General features: G+C 33.3%; 1 protein-coding gene across 1 annotated transcript in view; it reads right to left on the bottom strand.

Annotated features, from left to right (window-relative positions):
• The window catches only part of LOC114333545 (aminopeptidase N), a 237685-nt gene that overhangs the window by 110649 nt on the left and 106170 nt on the right, over positions 1–20866 (bottom strand). Inside the window, exons 3-5 of the mRNA XM_050652739.1 lie at positions 12265–12533; positions 7029–7256; positions 186–338 (exon numbers count right to left, since the gene is read on the bottom strand). Of these exons, the coding sequence (XP_050508696.1) occupies positions 186–338; positions 7029–7256; positions 12265–12533 (650 nt within the window). The remainder of the gene's footprint in view (positions 1–185; positions 339–7028; positions 7257–12264; positions 12534–20866) is intronic.

Below are 20866 nucleotides of genomic sequence, written 5' to 3'. Positions count from 1 at the left end.
GAGAGTGAGCAAGTGCATCAACCCAAAATCAACGACAACGAAAGCTTTGAATTATTAGTTAGGCTAACTTTCGGATAATCCGAACTTTTCGGGGCTGTCCCCCCAATTAGTTCAGATTTGCGGGGTTCTACTGTATTTATTTGTAGTAATATAACAATTTATCTATAAAGATCAATTATACTTACTGTGGAGTTGTGTAGTCCAAGGGCATATTGGATACAGCCGTCATATTTTTGTGTCTGGCCACCGAAATTACAAATGGGACTTTAAATGCTGGTTCATCGTAGCACGGAAAAACACTTCTTGCCATATTTGGTCTCATATGAGTGGCTACAAACCTGTTTTAAATTTAAAAATTAGAATATAGATAGGTATAATATACAGGGTGTCCCGAAAAGATTGGTCATAAATTATACCACAGATTCTGGGGTCAAAAATAAGTTGATTGAACTTCACTTACCTATATACAATAGTGCACACAAAAAAGGTTACAGCCCTTTGAAGTTACAAAATGAAAATGGATTTTTTTCATATATCGAAAACTTTTAGAGATTTTTTATTGAAAATGGATATGTTGCATTCTTATAACAGTAACATCTTATAAAAAATTAAAGTGAAATTTGTGCACCCCATAAACATTTTATGGGAGTTTTGTTCCTTTAAACCCCCCAAACTTTTGTGTACGTTCCAATCAAATTACTATTGTGGCACCATTAGTTTAACACAATGTTTTTAAAACTTTTTTGCCTCTTAGTACTTTTTCGATAAGCCAGTGTTTATCGACATATTTTGAATATTTGTCGAATCCACCACCTATTTGTATATGTATGGTAAAGTACGATTATAGAGACTTGTTAATAATCTGAAAATTTATTTATAATGTACATTTTTAGGTATATTTTGAAAAAGAAGCCAGATCTCGATAAAAGGTGACTTGTCACAAAAAGACTAAGAGGCAAAAAAGTTTTAAAAACACTCTGTTTAACTAATGGTACCACAATAATAGTTTAATTGAAATGTACACAAACCCCCATAAAATTTTTATGTAAGTATGTTAAAAAAGAAGCCGCATCCCGATAAAAACTGGATTATCGAAAAAATACTAAGAGGCAAGAAAGTTTTAAAAACGTTGTGTTTAACTAATGGTATCATAATAATAAATTAATTGGAACGTACACAAAAGTTTGGGGAGGTTTAAGGGAACAAAACCCCCATAAATTTTTTATGGGGTGGACAAACTTCACTATAATTTTGTTTTAAGATGTTCCTGCCACAAGAATAATACATGTCCATTTTCAATAAAAAATATCTAATAGTTTTTCGATGTATTGAAAAAACTCGATTTTCATTTTGTAACTTTAAAGAGCTGTAACTTTTTTTATGAGCACATTTGTACTAATTTAAGTTAGGTTTAATCGAACTATTTTTGATCCCAGAATGTGTGGTATAATTTATGACCAATCTTTTCGGTACACCCTGTATAGTCCGTCCGCTATAACTTTTCCCATGCGGTATGATTCATTTTCAATCAAATTAAGTCAAAACATAAATTGAAACGAACGTCTATGTGTATATACATTTTGTATACTGTATAATACATACTACACACATCGGCGTACGTTTCACTTTCTGTTTTGACTTCATTTGATTGAAAATTTTTTGCTCAATTAGAAATCCAATGAAATCAATTAATTTGTGGTCATCTGATTGAATACAACCAATAAAACCAACATTATACTGAAAACAGATCCCATGGGCTGTTTTCACTCAATCATGTAGCTATGGATACCTACATTTCGTTTCATTTCGATTTTGACATTTCAAATATTCAATATTTCAAAATGTCACGATTTGGTTGTACTACTGATGAGAATATTAATGAAATTATCGAATCAAATATACCAAAGAATACTGTTTACAGTAAAAAATTTGTATGGAAAGCGTTATTATAAAAATTACGGGGCATAACAATCCCAACTCAATAAAACCGTACTTGAACATTGACGAAGAACATCATAATAAAATTATTAACAGCATGCGTAGTGGAAATACATCTTCATCAGTTATAGAAACTAACATGTCTGGATCTTCATTAAATTTTTCTAATTGTTCCTTTGTTAATTGCACATTTAAATAAATTGTTTCTGCTCTGTATTTTTTTTTCATAACCAGCAAAAAATTTTCTATCCGAATAACCCTCGAACATTGATAAATGCTCAAAAATTTTTTAACAACTTTCTCAAGCTTGTTGCTTACAGGCAACAGACCTCCGCCTACGGCGTCGGTCTGTTTCCAAGCAACAAGCTTTCGAAATCTGTTATAAAATTTTTTCGAACAATTATCAATGTCCTTGGGTTATTACTACTGAAAATGAATCGTACCGCATGGGAAAAGCGGACGGACTATATTATTCTGTAAAATACAGTGACGAGTGTGCTAATAACCGGTAAAATAACGGAAAACATCATACGTTCAGAACCTATTTTACTTCAAATCAGGCCCGAGGCACTACATAATTTTCAGGCCCCTAAATATAATTTAATAATGATATTAATTAAGTTAATTAGTTAATATTGATATCAAATTTTTTAATTGTTCTAAGACCTTCTTCTTCTTCTTAACGTGCCCTATCAAGTCCTCTTGACGTTGGCGATTAACATGACGAAACTGTCTCTGTCTCGAACTATTCTAAATAGTTTGCTTTCTTTATTCCTGTCCACTCCCGGATATTCTTCAACCAAGATGCCTGCTTTCTACCAATTCCTCTGCGTCCTTCGATTTTACCCATCATAATAAGTTGAAGAATATTATACCGGTCTCCCCTTATTACGTGTCCAAAATAGGCCATCTTTCTATATTTGATGTTATCAAGCGGCTCGCGGGCAGCATTTGCTCTCTTAAGCACTGCCACATTTGTCAGAGTAGCCGTCCATGGTATTTTCAGTGTACGTCTGTGCAGCCACATTTCAAAGGCCTCCAAACGATTAATGGTCGATATTTTTAATGTCCATGCTTCGACACCATACAAGAGGACTGACCAAATGTAAGATTTAATCATGCGTTTCGAAGTTTAAGTTGCAAGTTATCATTATAGAGGAATGACCTCATTTTTTAAAATGTCGTGCGGGCTATCTCGATTCTACATTTTATCTCTTTATCTGGATCTAGTTGTTCAGTACTACGGCAACCAAGATATTTAAAACTGGGTACTCTTTGAATTATATGACCATCAACATATAACTGTGAATCTTGATGGGCCAAACGGCTAAATACCATGTATTTTGGTTTTGAACAGTTTATGTTTAGGCCAAACTCTCTTCCCACTGTCTCAATGGCATTTAAAAAGGTGTTGTAATCTATTCATACCATCACTTAAAATAACTGTATCGTCTGCATATCTGATTGTATTTATCAGGATTTCATTAACTTTCACACCCCATTCCAAAATATGGAGTGCTTCCTTAAATATTCTATCTGAATTAAATTGAATAACAGTGGGGACAGTATACAACCCTATCTCACACCTCTTTGTATTTTGCATATTTCTGTTGATTTTCTTCTTATACAAGCTGTCGCTGTTTGACGCCAGTATAATTTTATAGAGTTATAATTGTTTTATTGCAATAAAAATTTTTTGATGATCTTTCCGGGCCCCATTAAAATGCGGGCCCGAGGCAGGTGCCGCACTGGCCTAGTGGTAAAATGGGCCGTGCATACGTTGTGAAATAAAAAGAGAAGAAACTAATAGAGGTGGAACATTATCCTTCTACATTATCCTTCCCATTAACTAGCCTTCTATCGTCCACGTTTGGACATAGGCCTCTTCCAACTCCTTCCATCGGTCTATATCCTGAGCAACATATTTCCAATTTGTTCCGGCTACTCTTTTAATATCATCAACCCATCTCATCTGTTGTCTTCCTCTCGGTCGTTTACTTTGGTAAGGTCTCCAATGTTGTATTGTTGCATTCCAACGTTGGTATTTTTGTCTAGCAGTGTGGCCTGCGAAGCTCCATTTAAGTTTGGCAACTTTTGTTGTTATATCCTCGACTCTTGTTTTTGATCTTATCCACTTGTTCCTCTTTTTATCTAACAGTCGTATTCATAACGTTGCTCTTTCCATTGCTCTTTCTGTTGTGGCTAGGTGGAAAACTTATCAATCTTCTTCTTCTTCTTATAATAGGCCTCTTGGCCTGTCCCTTACCGATTTTGAGCTTGTATTCATAGCTGTGATGTTAACTGCCAGCTATCTCGCCACCTTTTAAAGGGCCTTCCTATTGGTCTCTTGTCTGTTGGCTTCGAATCCCTGGCTATATGGGCTATTCTCTCGCTGTCCATTCTCGTCACATGCTGATTCCACTCTCGTCGTCTCTGTCTTCCCCATCGTACTATATCTTGTATGTTACAGAGATCTCTTATTCTGTCGTTCGGTATTCTGTCTCTCAGTGTTTTCCCAGTTATTGACCTCAACGTGCTTATTTCTGATGTTCTCAGTATTCTCTTGGTTTCTGCTGTGTCACATCTTGTTTCTATCGCGTACGTCATGGTCAGTCTTACACATGATTTGTATATGCGTACTTTCCCTTCCAGTCTCATATCTTTGTTTCTCCAGATGACATCCCTCAGACATCCTGACACGTAATTGGCTTTATTTGCTTGCTTTCGGACGCTCTCTTTAACATCTCCATAACTACATAGTTCGACTCCCAGATATTGGAATCTCGAGACTTGTTCAACTAGTTCGTTGTTAATTACTAATTTGCATCTTATGGGTTCCCTTGACACTACCAGGGATTTTGTCTTGGCTGTTGATATTTTGATATTGTAGTTATTCGCCACTGTATTGAAAGTTTGTGCCATTCGCTGTAAGTTATCCTCGTTATCGGATATTAAGATTGCGTCGTCAGCATAACAGAGGATTTTTATTTGTTTTTCCTCCATCTTATATCCTTTTCCAGTACCTTTAATGTTTTCTATGAGTTTGTCCATTACTAAATTGAAAATCAATGGGCTCAAGCTATCCCCTTGTCTGATTCCCGAGTTGATTTCTACCTCCTATGTTAGTTTATTCTCGACTTGTATTCTGGTTTTGTTCTTCACATTAATGTCATTAATTATCCTTATCATCTTGTTGGGCAGATTTTTCTCCTTTGGCAATCTTAGCACATCTTTCAATCTTACACAATCGAAGGCCTTAGTCAGATCTATAAAGCACATAAATGCAGGTTTATTATATTCCAGTGCTTTCTCAGCAATTTGTCTGGCTATGAATATGGTGTCTATTGTGGAACTATTTTCCGAAAACCTTGTTGTTCCTCACTAATTGTGTATTCTTCATTTATTTTATTGGCAAGTATTTTTGTTAAGAGTTTAAGAGTTGTGCTCAGCAAGGTGATGGTACGGTAGTTGCTAGGGTCTTTGCTGTTTCCTCTCTTGTGTATATGTATTGCTATACTCGTCCTCCACTGGTCTGGTACATGCTACATATTATTTATTGAAAGAGGATTTCTAGGTTTTCGATTAAGGTTTCTCCTCCGTATTTCAGGAGTTCATTTGGTATCCCATCGGGTCCTGGTGCTTTTCTGTTTTTTAATTTACGTATGTTATTCCTTATTTTTTCTTTTGTAATTTCTAGTTTTGTGTCTATGTTGGATTCGTCTTCATTTTCTGTTTCTTCCTCTTCTTCAGGTATTATAGTATCTTCCTTATATAGTTCTTCTATATAGGCGGTCCATTGTTCTGCTTCTATTTTATTTAAACTTCTATATTCGTTAATGGGTTTTTCTTCTATATTTCTTTGGTAAAGCTTGTCCAATATTCCCTTTTTATATTTCTTATCATAGAATTGATGTAATTTCTTGTATCTCTGTATTGTTGGTAATTGTTTGGTGTTTTGTTAGTGCAGTATTATAGGTATGCTTTCATCTTCTCATACGCTAGTATGAGATTATATAGAAACTTATCAATATTATGTAAATTTATAGGTTTCTATTGATAATTTAAATGAGAATACAGGGTCGGAGTCGTGGAAGAATACGTGGAGTCTCCTATTTAAACAATTTGAGAACTTGGTTTAACTGCACTTCTGCTGATCTCTTTACAGCAGCAGTACCGAAAGTGCGAATTGCCATGATGACTGCCGACCTTTTTAGAGGAGATAGCGCATGAAGAAGAAGATTCACACCTCTACTAGATATAATATAATAGTCTCCTGCCCTATACCGCTACCGCGGCTTTAGAAATATAGCAGGGTAGTCTGCTCTATATAGGATCTACGGTATACAAGGAAGGTAACGGGGCCAGTGCTACGCTTCAACCGCCTATTATTACCCCTGGTTTTACCCAAGGTGCTCATTTTATTCTGGTTGAGTCGACCTGGGGCCTATAGACATTTTTAAAAATGTCTAGCTGTTGTGAAGACAGCTGTCGGCTGTCCAATGTATAGACGAATTGGAAATATGTTGCTCAGGATAGAGACCGATGGAAGGAGTTGGGAGAGGCCTATGTCCAAACGTGGACGATAGAAGGCTAAGAAGAAGAAGAAGAAGCTGTTGTCGCCGGCGCTGGGATTCAAACCCCGGCCTACCTGCATGGAAGTCAGACATCCTATCACCTGAGCCCTGAGCTACTCCGGTCCCAACCTCTACTAGATTCACTAGATTTATGTCTCTAGAGTAAAAGAGATGAAACTTTAGTAGATTCATCTTTTTATATCACAATGTATTATTGACAGTTTTCCACCTTTAGACGTATCGGGGTCAAACTGCCACAGGAGAATTTTATAAAATTCTCAAAAATAAAATAAATCACCTGTCACAGTAGCAGTTGACAACTCCTCCGATACGTCTAAAGGTGGGAAACTTATCAATATAATGTAAATTTATAGGTTTCTATCGCTAAATTTCCCACTTCTACTAGTTTCATCTCTTTTTAGGTCACAACTTATTATGTTCTCCATCTTTTGCTTTATTTGGCTGGTTATTAGCGCACTCAACATTTTATAAGTAAACTTAATACTATATACGTACCATTTAGTTTCTTTAGTCATCAAATCAACATAGTTGCCCCGGAAAAGTCCCTCTGATGAATCGTTGAAAATTTTTCCAGTAAAGTGAAGGTATACTTCCAACAATGCCCCAGAGTTTATTGGACTTTGTAAAACAATATTGTACAATGGCTTGCTTCTAACCTTTTCTGCTGATTCTATAACCACTGGCACTGGAGGAAATTCTCGTTCAAGGGGATCTGATAGATTACTAGAAAAGAAGTAGCAAAAATATATTTGGTAAAAACAATTCCAATAACATCTAAAATATTAAAAGATTGATGTAAGAAAGAGCTTAGCTAATCAAAATCGTTTAATGTTTAAAGGATGTTAGTGACATTTTTAGTCCAGAGAAATAAGATTTGTCTCGTGACACATCCCCCTACAGCCCGAAACCAAATTTTTTGAGTAGTATCGACATCTATATTAATAACCTATATGTTTCCAGCAGCCGATTTTGATGATATACATAGTTATAAACAAATGAAAATCAAAAAACGGCAAATTTTCGCTTTTTTCGTCTATTACTAAAAAGTGAAGTATTCTAAACAAATTTGAGAACAAGAAACTCATAAATTATATAAAAAACTTCAATATGGCTTTCGCTGAATATGTCTATCCTTATATTTGTTGCTTAGAAAATTGCAAAATAAGTAATAAATTTTGAGATTTTATATGTTTATAACTTATGGTAAAATTAAGTTAGAACCTTCTTATTACACGGAATGCTGAGACTTCTTGTGCTTAAATTATATTTTAAAGGGCCTAGCCGGGTAAGCTGATGAAAAGTGCCTTCAACTCGATTTGAATTCCATATACAACGGTCAACGTTTAACATATATAGTGAAACTAACTTTCCACCTAGGACCTAATTAAGGTTTTTATGTTTTTATTTTTTATCTCAGCCGCATCGAGAACTAGCGAAAAACTTTAAATAAAAAAGTTGTAAGTTTTGAAAAATTCTGTCAGAAATTTTTTTTTTAATTTTTGGCGGAAAATTTAAATTTTAGAACGATTTTAAAATTTTAAATGAGTACCTATAAAAAATAACTAAGACATTCGTTTTTACGAAAAAAATATATAACGTGTATTTTTGGATAATGTTTCACTCTGAAGTTTTTCAAATTTTTAAAATTGGTGAAACGCACCTTTAAACATAAAAAACCGCATTTTTTCGGATTTTTGTTCGTTATTTGATACACTTTTATACATATTTTTCAAAAATGGTAACACCGTCACTAGAATAGATAAAAAACTAAAAATTAATTGGGGTTTGTTAAATAAAAATTTTTTGTAACGCCATTCATTTTCAAGATACAGGGCGTTGAAGAAAACAAAATTTTACACATTTTTTACGATTTTGCCGAAACTACTGGCAACATTTTAATAAAATTTGGCGAGTTTTAAGAGGTAGTTATTGTGCATATTTTGACATACAATTAAGGATTTGATATTCATCATTGGCGCGCATAGGGTTAATGGTCTGAACTTTCAAAGAAAAAAAGATAGTACGCCACTGACGTATTTCAAATTAACAATCATTTTTGAATTCCTCGTTCAATTTCCGATAAAAAAACTATCTTCTCATTTTTTTTTCATACGACGCGCCGTTTTGCTGCAAAAAATAAAATATCTTAATGCTTCCAAAGTATTCGAATTAGTTTTTATAATGGATGTACGAGTTTATGTAGATGTAGAAACTACTAGAAGTTCGAATACTTTGTAAGGGTTAAGATGTTTTATTTTTTGAATAAAAATGACGCGGCGTATGAAAAAATAGGAAGATAGATTTTTTGTCACAAATTGAACGAGAAATTCAAAAACGATTCTTAATTTGAAATATGTCTGTGGCGTACTATCTTTTTCTTTAAAAAGTTCAGACTATTACCCCTATGGGCGCCCATGATAGATATAAAAATTGTATATCAAAAAATACACAACAACTACCTCTTAAAATTCGCCAAATATTATTACAATGTTGCCAGTAATTTCGGAAAAATCGTAAAAAATGTGTAAAATTTTGTTTTCTTCAACGCCCTATATCTTGAAAATGGATGGCACTACAAAAATTTTTTATTAAGCAAACCCCAATTGTTTTTCAGTTTTTTACCTATTCTAGTGACGGTGTTACCTTTTTTGAAAAATATGTATAAAACTGTATCAAAAAACGAAAAAAAAAACCGAAAACATGCGGTTTTTTATTTTTAAAGGTGCGTTTCAACAATTTTAAAAATTTGAAAAAATTTAGGGTAAAATATTATGCAAAAATACACGTTCTATTTTTTTCGTGAAAACGACTGTCTTAGTTATTTTTTTATACTCATTTAAAATTTTAAAATCGCTCTAAAATTTAAAATTCCCGCCACAAATTAAAAAAAAAAAATTGTTCGAACAGAACTTTTTAAAGCTTACAACTTTTTTGTTTAAAGTTTTTCGCTAGTTCTCGATGCAGCTGAGATAAAAAATAAAAACCTAAAAACCCTAATTAGGCTCTAGGTGGGTCACATGACCACCTAGGGGGCTAAAAATTTCAGAAAGTTAGTTTCACTATATATGCTAAACGGTGACCTATATGGAATTCGAATCGAGTTGTTGACACTTTTCATCATCTTACCCGGCTAGGCCCTTTCAAAGCAATTGGTCAAGCAGTTTAAAAGTTATTTAATTTATTTATCCCAAATTCATTTTTTTTGCAACACTATAAGTCAAAAAATTATGAGGTTACATAACTACTTTGGACAGTTTATGAAAGAAGAACATTAAATTTAACTATTAACTTAAAAAAATGACAAAAAGTAATTTTAAACAGTGTAATAGTTATTTTCCTAACAAGTGCAGATAGTCATACTTTTCCGCACACGACTGCAGCTTGCCGAACGACGCGAGTTAGGAACAATATTTTTTCTACGAGTCTTTAAAAAATGACCAAATCTTAATCAATTAATTAAATAATATGAAAATACATACACAAATTAATTCTTCGACAAGGTTGTCAAAACCAAACTTTCAATATAATTAGTTAGCATGACGACGATCTTGGTTTCCATGACGATGATTCAAAACGACTGTTATTGTCTACCGATTAGACTTTCGAATATTATGTCAAAATAATTTTATTTCATCGAATTGTCGCGTTAATTTCATTAAAACAAGAACACAATAAGATACTTCTGAAATAAAATAGTAAATAATATCTAAATATTAGTTTATTGCATGTACCTATTATAATTATTTTAAGGCCATATTAAAATATCTACATGCGTGCGGAAAAGTAAAACGCGTGCGGAAAAGTGAAACTTTCTAAACAAAAACGCGTGCGCAAAAGTAGACATTTTTGCACGCTCGTAGAAAAAATAATTTTTCAGCCTGTCGCAGACACCCGGACTGAAACAAGTGCACTTAACACAATTGGAATGTGGTGGAGAAAGCATTCATAAAAGTGCGCTGTTGCAGATTTTCCGAAAAAAACTAGTTATGAGGAAAACTAATTTGTAAGATTTTTTCTAATAGGATCATTGATCGTGGGTTAATATTATTTTCTAAAATTTCCAGATTTATTGAATATTTAAAGTGAAATAATCCCACCTAGGAAGAACAGCACAAAGAAGAGATCTATATCACAGCGGACATCCCGTCAAAAAGCCCTCTTTTGAAGAAACCCAAAAGGCCTTAAATACGCTGAAAAATCACAAAGCGCCGGATACGGACGAGATACCAGCAGAATTTCTGAAATATGGTGGAGAGGTACTACATCGCCAAATCAACCAGTTAATAACACAAATATGGTTACAAGAAAGGATACAAGCAAGATGGAAGGAAACAATTTTAGTGCCCATCCACAAAAAAGGGGACAAACCAAAATGCGCGAATTATAGAGCAATTTCGTTTCTAAACACGGCATATAAAATCCTCTCAAACATAATTCTTAGTAGACTAACCCCTTATGCTGAAAATGTCCTAGGAGAATATCAAGCCTGTTTTCGGGCAAACATTTCAACAATAGATTAACTATTTACACTGAGACAGCTTCTAGAAAAGTATAACAGACCCATACACAATCTCTTCATAGACTTTCGACAGGCATATGATAGCATAGAAAGAAGCCAAGTATGGAAAGCCATGGTGCAGTTCTCAATACCAAAGAAACTCATTCGGCTGACCAAAGTTTGTATGGAGGGTGGAATATCTAAAGTCCGTGTAAATAATAAACTGTCTGGCAGCTTTGAAATCAACAGTGGATTCAAACAGGGTGATGCGTTACTTTTTAACCTTGTATTAGAGAATACCATGAGGTCGGCCGAAATAATAACAGAACTGCTATCGGTTCAGGGTCTCAAGCTATTATCATTCTCTAGTTAAACAATGCTATTACTAGGTTAGGCAGATGACATTAATCTCGTTGGAGACTCATCCTATCCATAAAAAATATCTTCAACAGGGCGGAAGGAGTAACAAGTGAAGTAGGGCTCAAAATGAATGAAGAGAAGACGAAATATATGTTTATAAATAAGTAGAACGACACGAAGAGACAGGATAGGATAAAATGTAACGGTCACCTTCAATTTCGAAAGAGTACAACGTTTTAAATATCTGAGGGCCGTAATCACAGCTGACAACGATGTTACTGAAGAAATACAAGACAGAATCCAATCGGAAAATTGCTGTCTGTTCGCAATGGATAAGCTTATAAAATCAAAAAGTCTTACAAGAAGTTCCAAGATCAAAATTTATAAATCCATCTTCAGACCTGTACTAACATATGGACGCGAAACGTGAACCATGACCAAAGCAAACGAAGAAAAGCTCAGACGTCACCACGACATTAACACAAACCAGTATAGGATCAGAACCAATATAGAATTAAAAGCACTTTACAATGACACCGATATTGTCCAAAAAATTAAATCACACCGACTAAGATTGGCAGGCCACGTGCACAGACTTCATAACGAAAGACTAGCACAACTGGTATGGGAGGAGATTCCTACAGACAAAAGACCACTCGGACGTCCCAGAATGCGATGGAGAGATAACATTCAAGCAGATCTCCGAAAAATGAACATTCCATTTGACCCTAAGTTGATGGAAGACCGACCAAATTGGAAAAAGTTTGTACAGTCAGCCAAGAGCCACCCAGGGTTGTAGCGCTACGTGATGATGATGAAACCCACCTGACCAGGAACCTATAAATAATATACATATATAAAAAATTTACTTACGCCCTTTTTAGTTCTTCATCAGAAGGTATCAACTGTGTTATGTTGCAGTGCATTATCATTAAATCTGGATGTGCGTGCAACACAATTTCGTGAGTTTTATGTTGGACAGTCACATTGATTTTCACCCTTCCTTCGAAATAACCATCTTTTGGAAACGGTTGTAAGAATAGGTGGTATCCCGATGGAGAGGTGTCGTGAGGTAACCTTTCTTGCGATATCAAGCCATGAGCTGCTATTAAATCTATACTTCTTTTTTCTAATCCACTAACCTATAAGTATAAATACTGTATTAATCACTTCATAATATTTATTTTCTCTAAAAATCGTTACATTTCGGTAATGTGGTTTTAATCTGAGGTGAACAACAATAAAAAAAGAAATGATTTTTTTGATTTAGTGGTTTTGGTTCGCTTGATCTAAGGAAATATATAGAAGAGTGGTGTTGAGGCCTGCGTTGGTGTACGGTGGTGATTAGATTAGATTAGATTATGTGGGTCGTTAAGGCTATGGAGCCTCTCAGCAATTCGACCTATAAAGATCTTTTGTGCATACCTTAATCTAGTTAAACTCTAGGATGCCAGTACTTTTGATGAAATTTATTAGCATCCTAGTTGACTTGTTTCCTATGTCAGAGGGCGTTAGGGTGACCTCTTCTAGGAATTTTAGTCGTTTGCAGAACAGCGCTACGCAATTGCATAGAATGTGTTCTGCCGCTTCTTTTTCGTTGTCACAGAAACGACAGTTCTCACTATCGGATTTGCCCATTTTTTTGAGATGATATCTCAGAGGGCAGTGACCAGTGAGAAGGCCAGTGACCATTTTTATATATTTTTTACTCATTTCGAGAAGGCGGTTTGTTGCACTAGGCGACACCTTTATGAGCCTTTTTGCTTGCCTTTGTCCTGGTGTGTTGGACCAGTATAGTTGTAGTTGATTGAGTTCCCAGGTCCGGAGTTCCTCTCTGATGTGGCTTTTTGGTAGTCCACAGAAGGGTTCTGGACCTTGGAATGGGGTATTGGCCCCTTCTCTTGCGAGGCTATCAGCTTCCTCAATTCCTGCAATTCCCTTGTGATCTGGTACCCACATCAAAGTTACTTTGTTGCGTTCCGCCAGCTTCTTAAGGGATTGCTTACATTCCCAAACCAACTTTGACTCACAAGTAAATGACTTTAGAGCCTTTAAGGCAGCTTGGCGGTCTGATAAAATGAAGACTTTTGCCCTACGAGTGTCTCGGTTAATACATTCCTGGGCACCAATCTGTATGGCATATATTTCTGCCTGAAAGATAGTTGGGGCGTTTTCAAGAGATTTGGATATCCTGAAATTCGGCCCAGTAACTCCCACTCCTGCCCTTTCATCTATCTTAGATCCATCCGTATACCATACGAGTGAACCTTCCTCCAGTTTCGATTCAACTGTTTCCTCCATTTGGTGGATTTTATGACCACTTCAAATGGTGTTTTAAAGTCGAATTTGACTGGCATGACGTCTGTCGGCTTATCCTTAAAATTCAAAGGAATTTCCTCTAAGATTTTAAGATGGCCCACTAGATCGCCAGGTTTCATTATTTGTGTCTGTCGCAGCTTTAAGGCGGTGGTTACTGCCTCCCTCCTTATGCAGAACTGCAGGGGAGGAAGGTTCAGCGTCGCCTCTAAGGATGCCGTGGGGCATGTTGACATTGCCCCTGTGATTCCCAGACAAGCTAGCCGCTGCACTGTTTGCAGCTTGGTATTAGCTGTTGTTTGTTGTGTTTTTGGCCACCATACGAGTGATGCGTATGTGACCATCGGCCTAATAATCATTTTATATGTCCAGAGAGTCATTTTCGGTTTTAGGCCCCAAGTCTTTCCAAATGTCTTGCGGCAGGTCCAACTTGCCACCAAGGCTCAGGTCAGATCGATGTGTGATAGCGAGTAGACGTGCTTTGCCCGTGCTCCCAACAATTTAACAGTGAAATCAGTGAAGTCATATTAGTATTACAGTTTGGTCATTGTAAATCATCGAATTTAATTTCTATATAAAATGGTTGTAACTAGAGAAATGAAAGAAGAAATTGAAAAAGCAGTTCAAGCAGCAGTAATTAGTGCTTTCAAATCTGAATCATTTTTAAAAATTATTACTACAAATGTGACCGAGGCAACCATAAAAACGATAAATGAGCTTGAAAAAACTGTAAACAGCTTAAGTGATAAGATAAAAATAATGGAAAGTGAACATCAAAATTCTATAAAGCAGGTTAACCAAGAGTTATCGGATATGATAACGGATAATCATAATTTGAAAGGAAAAATTAATATATTGGATCAAGCAAATAGAAAATTTAATCTCAGAATCTTTAATTTAAAAGAAAAATCAAATGAGAAGGTAGAAGACGAAATTATTAAGCTTTTAAAATCAAAAATAAATATCGATATAACTAATTATATTGAAGTATGCTACAGGGTTGGACAAAAACAACAGAATAAGGATAGAGGAATTTTCCTCAAGTTAACAACGTATGAAATGAAAAAGAGAATTTATGCAGGAAAAAAATTATTTAAGGGTACCGGCATCGTTGTTAGAGAAGATCTAAGTGCTACGAACATGCAATTATTAAACCAGGCAATAAATAAAGTGGGCGCAAAAAATGTTTGGACTATGGATGGAAAAATATACATACAAAAAGATAATAAAATTATTAGTTTAAAAGACTGTACTCATCTGGAAAAAGTATTTACGTAGTAATTGTTGTTGAGTTTTTTATGATGGTTCCCACATAACAATGATGTTCGCATCATGTTCTAAGCATATACTACCAACATTCGTCGGAGTATATTCTTTTTAGTATATGTGTAGTACAAGCATAGCATCTACCTTAAAAAACATTCTAAATTTCATGTTCTTTGCATATACTTCAAAGTATATTCTCGTACCGAATATACTAAGTATATTCGTGTACGTAGGATCTCGGAATATTCGTAAAAGTTTATTCTTAGAATATACCTTTATCGAATATTCTTAACACATACTTATAAGTACATTCTTAACACATACTTATAAGTAGATACTTTTAAAATATCTTAAAAATAATTTGTATGTATAGGAAGTATAATATTAGCCTTATAGATTATCAACTTCGTTATTTTTTAGAATACATAATTAATAAAATTTATGTATGTAGGTAGTATTGGACGAATTTCATTTCAAAATTGTTGTAGGGTAAAAAAGTTTAAACATTAATTGTATTAACGTTTACATAGATACTATTAAAAATTCGTTTTCATAATTGAAATGACTTTACCATTTCGAGTTTATCATGAATCATTAGTATTTTTACATCCTTGGAATTTGAATTTAGGTACATTCAATTCAATAGGCCATTTCGCAGAACCAAAACGTGCCAAACTGCACAACCAAAGCAACCAAAGGCTTTGGCGTTGCCAACCGTCGAGTAAGCTTTTTCCGTCAACTTACCTTAAAAATTCCCACTTTTATAAAAAAAAAACTTCCCTCCTGTTTACAAAATCTGAGAAGATATGTTGAATTATTTTCAAATATTTTGATTTTTTCTTAATATTTTACAATTTGGACTGGAACAATAATTCCCTTTTGAGTTAACTTTTTCCCTTTCATATTCTGACCATTTCTATTCTTACCTGAATGGATCAGGGATAGGAAAAAACCATAAAATATGAAAAAGAAAACAGGCATTATTTCATTATTTGTATCATCTATGGATCTATGCAGTGTTAAGGATGAAGGCGAATGATGTAGTACTAGGACTAAAGAACATACATAATCTGTTTATTTTGTTTGCGGTGCTTCAAAATACATATAATCTATTTTGATAACTCAATGTTACTTAAATAGGTAAGTACATATAAGTATTATATAAATTTTAGTTACTTATTATGCATAGTTTAGTTTAGCTAAATATTATATAATGATTTATATAAATAACTAAAATTTATAAATATGTACTTACTTTTTAAGTAATATTGTAGAATGTAGGTACTAACTACATTCTCATTTGCAATTAAAATATGTAAATAGATATTTGGTAGAACCAGTAGAACCAGGGCCTATTTTACCACTAGGCCCATGAGGCACCTGCCTCGGGCCCGCATTTTAATGGGGTCCGGAAAGTTCACTAAAATAATCTTTATTGCAATAACAAAATAAATTTTCAAAATTCTTTCATTCCATTCATTTAAAATTGCGTTGGACCAATTAATGAATTAAGCAGAGATTCAAACCAAAAAAGGATTACGTTAGATTTAGAGTCTATTCTTATGACGACGATTTGGAATACAATTTGGGACCGAGTAAATACAACCATACAAAGTTACAGTAGTGTGTGAACTTTAAAATAGCTTAATCAAATTATGTATATAGAAAAGAAGGCAAAAATTTTCAGAAATTGAAAATAAAGCTAAAAAATTATAGTCGATACCTAAACCTTTTATATAAAGATGAGCTTTCCTGAGGACGGAAAACAATTTTTACGTCCGAGGAAAAGTTCTCGAAACGATTTTTTTAAGAGGACTTAAAAATTTTAAAATACATATTTGTTTACCAATTTGTGATATTTTAATTATGCAACTATTTATGTATCAGAAAAAATGCTTATAATTCTGGAAACGATATTTTAAACATCTTGTTCACAGACAATAGTGAAACAGTAAACTTAAAAACTATTACCGACTATTAGCTATGATAATTATATCGATGTTGATGATTTAGTGGAAGAAGTGGCACATTTTAAAGAACTTTGCAGCACATCTAATATCTTACAAAATCCGCAAAATAACATCATATCGACGTTTACAAATGAAGAAACGTTGCTTTTTAATTTTTCATTTCCAAAAATCGTTCTTTCCGATTATAGCGCCATCTATCCATAGTTCGAAAAAATGTCTCGAATAAAAGTTACTTATTTTTTTTGTAAGGAATCCAAATCTGAAAAATAAAAAATGGGGGTTCCTATTTCATATTTTAAAGTAACTCGTGTCGTGTTTGGTGTCATTCGATAGATTTTAAAAAAATATTGAACACACATTTTTCAGTTTTCATCCGTTTCGTTTATAGGTATTTAGGGGCCCGAAAATTGTGTAGTGCCTCGGGCCTGATTTGAAGTGAAATAGGCTCTGAGTAGAACCTAAGATGAGATTAGGTGATGCTGAAAACATACTTCTAAGCAATATAGCACTTGATAGCACTTTCTTAGAATATTCTTAAAAATATAATATTCTTCCCATACAAAGATGTGCAGTAGTACGTTCTTAGTATATAAATAGAAGGTTTATAGCACTTCCTTGGAATATTCTAAAAAGTACCTTCTTAGTATAAACTAAAAAGATGTGCGGTAGTATGTTCTAAGTATACACATATGTCCTTGGAATGTTCTAAAAAGAACATTCTTGGTATATACTGAAAAGAAGTGCGGTAGTACATTCTAAGTATATACATAGAACGTTTAAGTACTGTAATGTAGTATATACTCAGTATCTGCTCTGCACATTCGCAATGGTAATTACGCACATTCTCAGTATATACTTTTTCTGAAAAGTATGTTCTATGAATCTACTAAGAACATGAAATTGTTATGTGGGTTCACTAGAAGTTATTTAATTTATGTTAAAGAGTAATATTTGTTTTAGGTTTTTAGTTACAACATAATATATTATGAATAATTAAGGCTTCTTGTCTAAATTCATTATAGGTTGGCCGAGCTGGAGGTAATTAAGCATGCCATCAAAACAAATTCTATGATTGAATTCCTTAATCTACTAGATAACAATTTAACAATTGATACAAATATTATTAGTAATATGGAACAGTTTGTTGGTGAGAGAGACACGGAAAATCTATCAGGTATGGGTATTGTTCATTTTAATATTCGTGGGCTCAGAAAACATCTTGATGAATTAACCATATATGTAGCTACTATGGAAAAATATTTTGATTTAATTGTTCTCTCTGAAACGAGAAATCTTTTTGAGGTAAGCAATTACAATATTCCTGGATATAATCTGTTTTATAATGATTCTAAAAAAAATATATGTGATGGTGTTGCCATCTACATAAAAAATTCAATTAATGCAGACGTTAAAGTAATATCAATAAATGATAACAAATTTCTTAGAGTTACATATTTATTAAATTCTACTTATTCTAAGTATTCATTTGGTGTAACAGCTTCATACCGATCACCTTCTAGTAAAATTGATACTTATATTAATGATTTAGAATCATATTTCTCGCAAATTCAAATGATGGATATTGAAATACATCTAGGTGATATCAATATCGACTTACAAAATCAAAACTCTCCCGAAACAGTTATATATTTAAATATGCTAAATATGTTTGGCTATACTTCTTATATTAATAAACCTACAAGAGTAACTAAAAAATCAAGTACTACGTTAGACCATATATTTATTAGACAGAATAGCGCAATACAAAATTCGTTTAGAATTGATCCTGTAATTTTTACTACTGATATGACAGATCATTATACACCGTTTGTATTAATACTGAAAATGATAAACCGCTGTCCAATTTAAACGATACCGCCCAGATTATAGATTATAAACAATTAAACGTAAAATTGTCCGGTGAATCATGGAATGACTTATATTCAAGTAATACAACGCAAATTGTTTATGATGAGTTTATAAGTAAGTTAAATAATTTCATCATAAACTCAACAAAAACTATAAAAAGAAAAAATAAAGAACAATGTAAAAAAATTAAACCCTGGATTAGTTCTGGTTTAATAGTGTCTATTAAAACTAGAGACAATCTAAAGCGAAAACTATTAAAAAACTACTCTATTGAACTAGACAAAGAATATAAAACTTATCGAAATCACTTAGTAATCTAATTAAAAAGACAAAAAATGATTTTTAGAAAGCTAAAATTAATGAAACAAACGGTGACTATAAAAAAATGTGGTCTATTATAAATGAAAATTCAGGTTGCAAAAGTAAACAAAACAATCAACTTGAAAATATTCCGTTGATTAATACACAAGGAACTCAAATAACTAATAATATTGAGAAATCAAATATGTTTAACAATTATTTTACAAGTATTGGGCAAAAAATGGCTGATAGTATTACAAAAACTACATTACCACCGGGTTTTGAAAGAGACTTAGAATTACAATCATCAATTTTTTTGGAACCTGTAAATATAAATGAAATTATTTTACTAATATCTAATTTAAAAAATAATAGTGCGCCAGGACCAGACGGAATTACTTCGAAATTAGTTAAAAATATTCATGTGCACATTGCTTCTCCATTAGTTCATATCATTAATCTCTGTTATACAACAGGAAAAATCCCAACACAATGGAAAGAATCACTTGTAACACCTGTTTTCAAAGCCCGTAATCAAAAACAAGTCGACAATTACCGTCCTATATCAGTCATTAATAGTTTTTCGAAAATTTTTGAACAATCTCTCAAAAAGAGACTAATTACATTCTTTGATAAATATAAAATTATAACCGAAAGGCAATTTGGATTTGTGAAAAAAGCTAACACAGAGAAAGCTATAATCGATCTTGTTGATCAAACAGTACAATGTCTAGAAGAATCAAATAAATGTCTAGCAATTTTTCTGGATCTCGCTAAAGCTTTTGATACTATATCACATGAGATTCTTCTAAACAAATTATATAAAAATGGGGTAAGAGGTATAGCTTTAAATCTTATTAGTAATTATTTATCTCAAAGAACACAAAAAGTTAAAATAGGTAATTGTATTAGTTCAACTAAAGAGATTACTGTTGGGGTACCCCAAGGAACAGTACTAGGTCCGATTCTATTTATACTGTACATTAACAGTATAACCGAAATTCATGGGTTTTCAGGGCGAATTTTATGCTATGCTGATGACACAGTCTTAGTATTTAAAGATTCAACATGGGACCGCGTATGTAAAACAGCTGAATCTGGCATAAGTAAGATACAGTTATGGCTTAACCACAATCTGCTCAGTCTGAATATAAAAAAAACTAAATTTATTACTTTTTCTCCCACTATGTCTGATCAGCCAACTAATATTAGTTTAAAAATTCATAGTTCAGATTGCAACAGTGTGCAGGCATGTCCATGTCCCTCTTTAGAAAAAACTAAATCTATTAAATATTTAGGAGTTATAATTGATCAGCATCTGAGATGGCGTGAGCATGTGGCACACGTTGCAAAAAGAATTAGATCCTTAATGCCTAAATTTTACTTATTAAGAGACATTCTCTCAAAAAAAACCTTGAGTATCCTATATAACTCTTGGATTGAATCTATAATACGATATTGTATTGTTGTTTGGGGTGATACACTTCTTAAAACAATATTTAAAAAAAGTAAACTTTTTTCCACATCACTTTTATATAAAGAGCTAAAGCAAATGAGTGTCCGATCTATTTATATACAGCAATCATTAATTTGGGTATTTTCCAATTCAAGTAAGTTAAAAATAAATCAACATCAAAAGTATACAAGGACAACTCAACAACTTTTGGTTAAAGTACCATTTTTCAGCAAGACAATTACAAAACGATCACTATTTTATTATGGTCCAACTCTATTTAATTTATTGCCAAAAAATA

Source organism: Diabrotica virgifera, chromosome 6 (assembly GCF_917563875.1).
Source record: "Diabrotica virgifera virgifera chromosome 6, PGI_DIABVI_V3a".
In the NCBI taxonomy this organism is placed as follows: domain Eukaryota; kingdom Metazoa; phylum Arthropoda; class Insecta; order Coleoptera; family Chrysomelidae; genus Diabrotica; species Diabrotica virgifera.
This window is presented reverse-complemented; position numbering and strand designations above follow the sequence as displayed.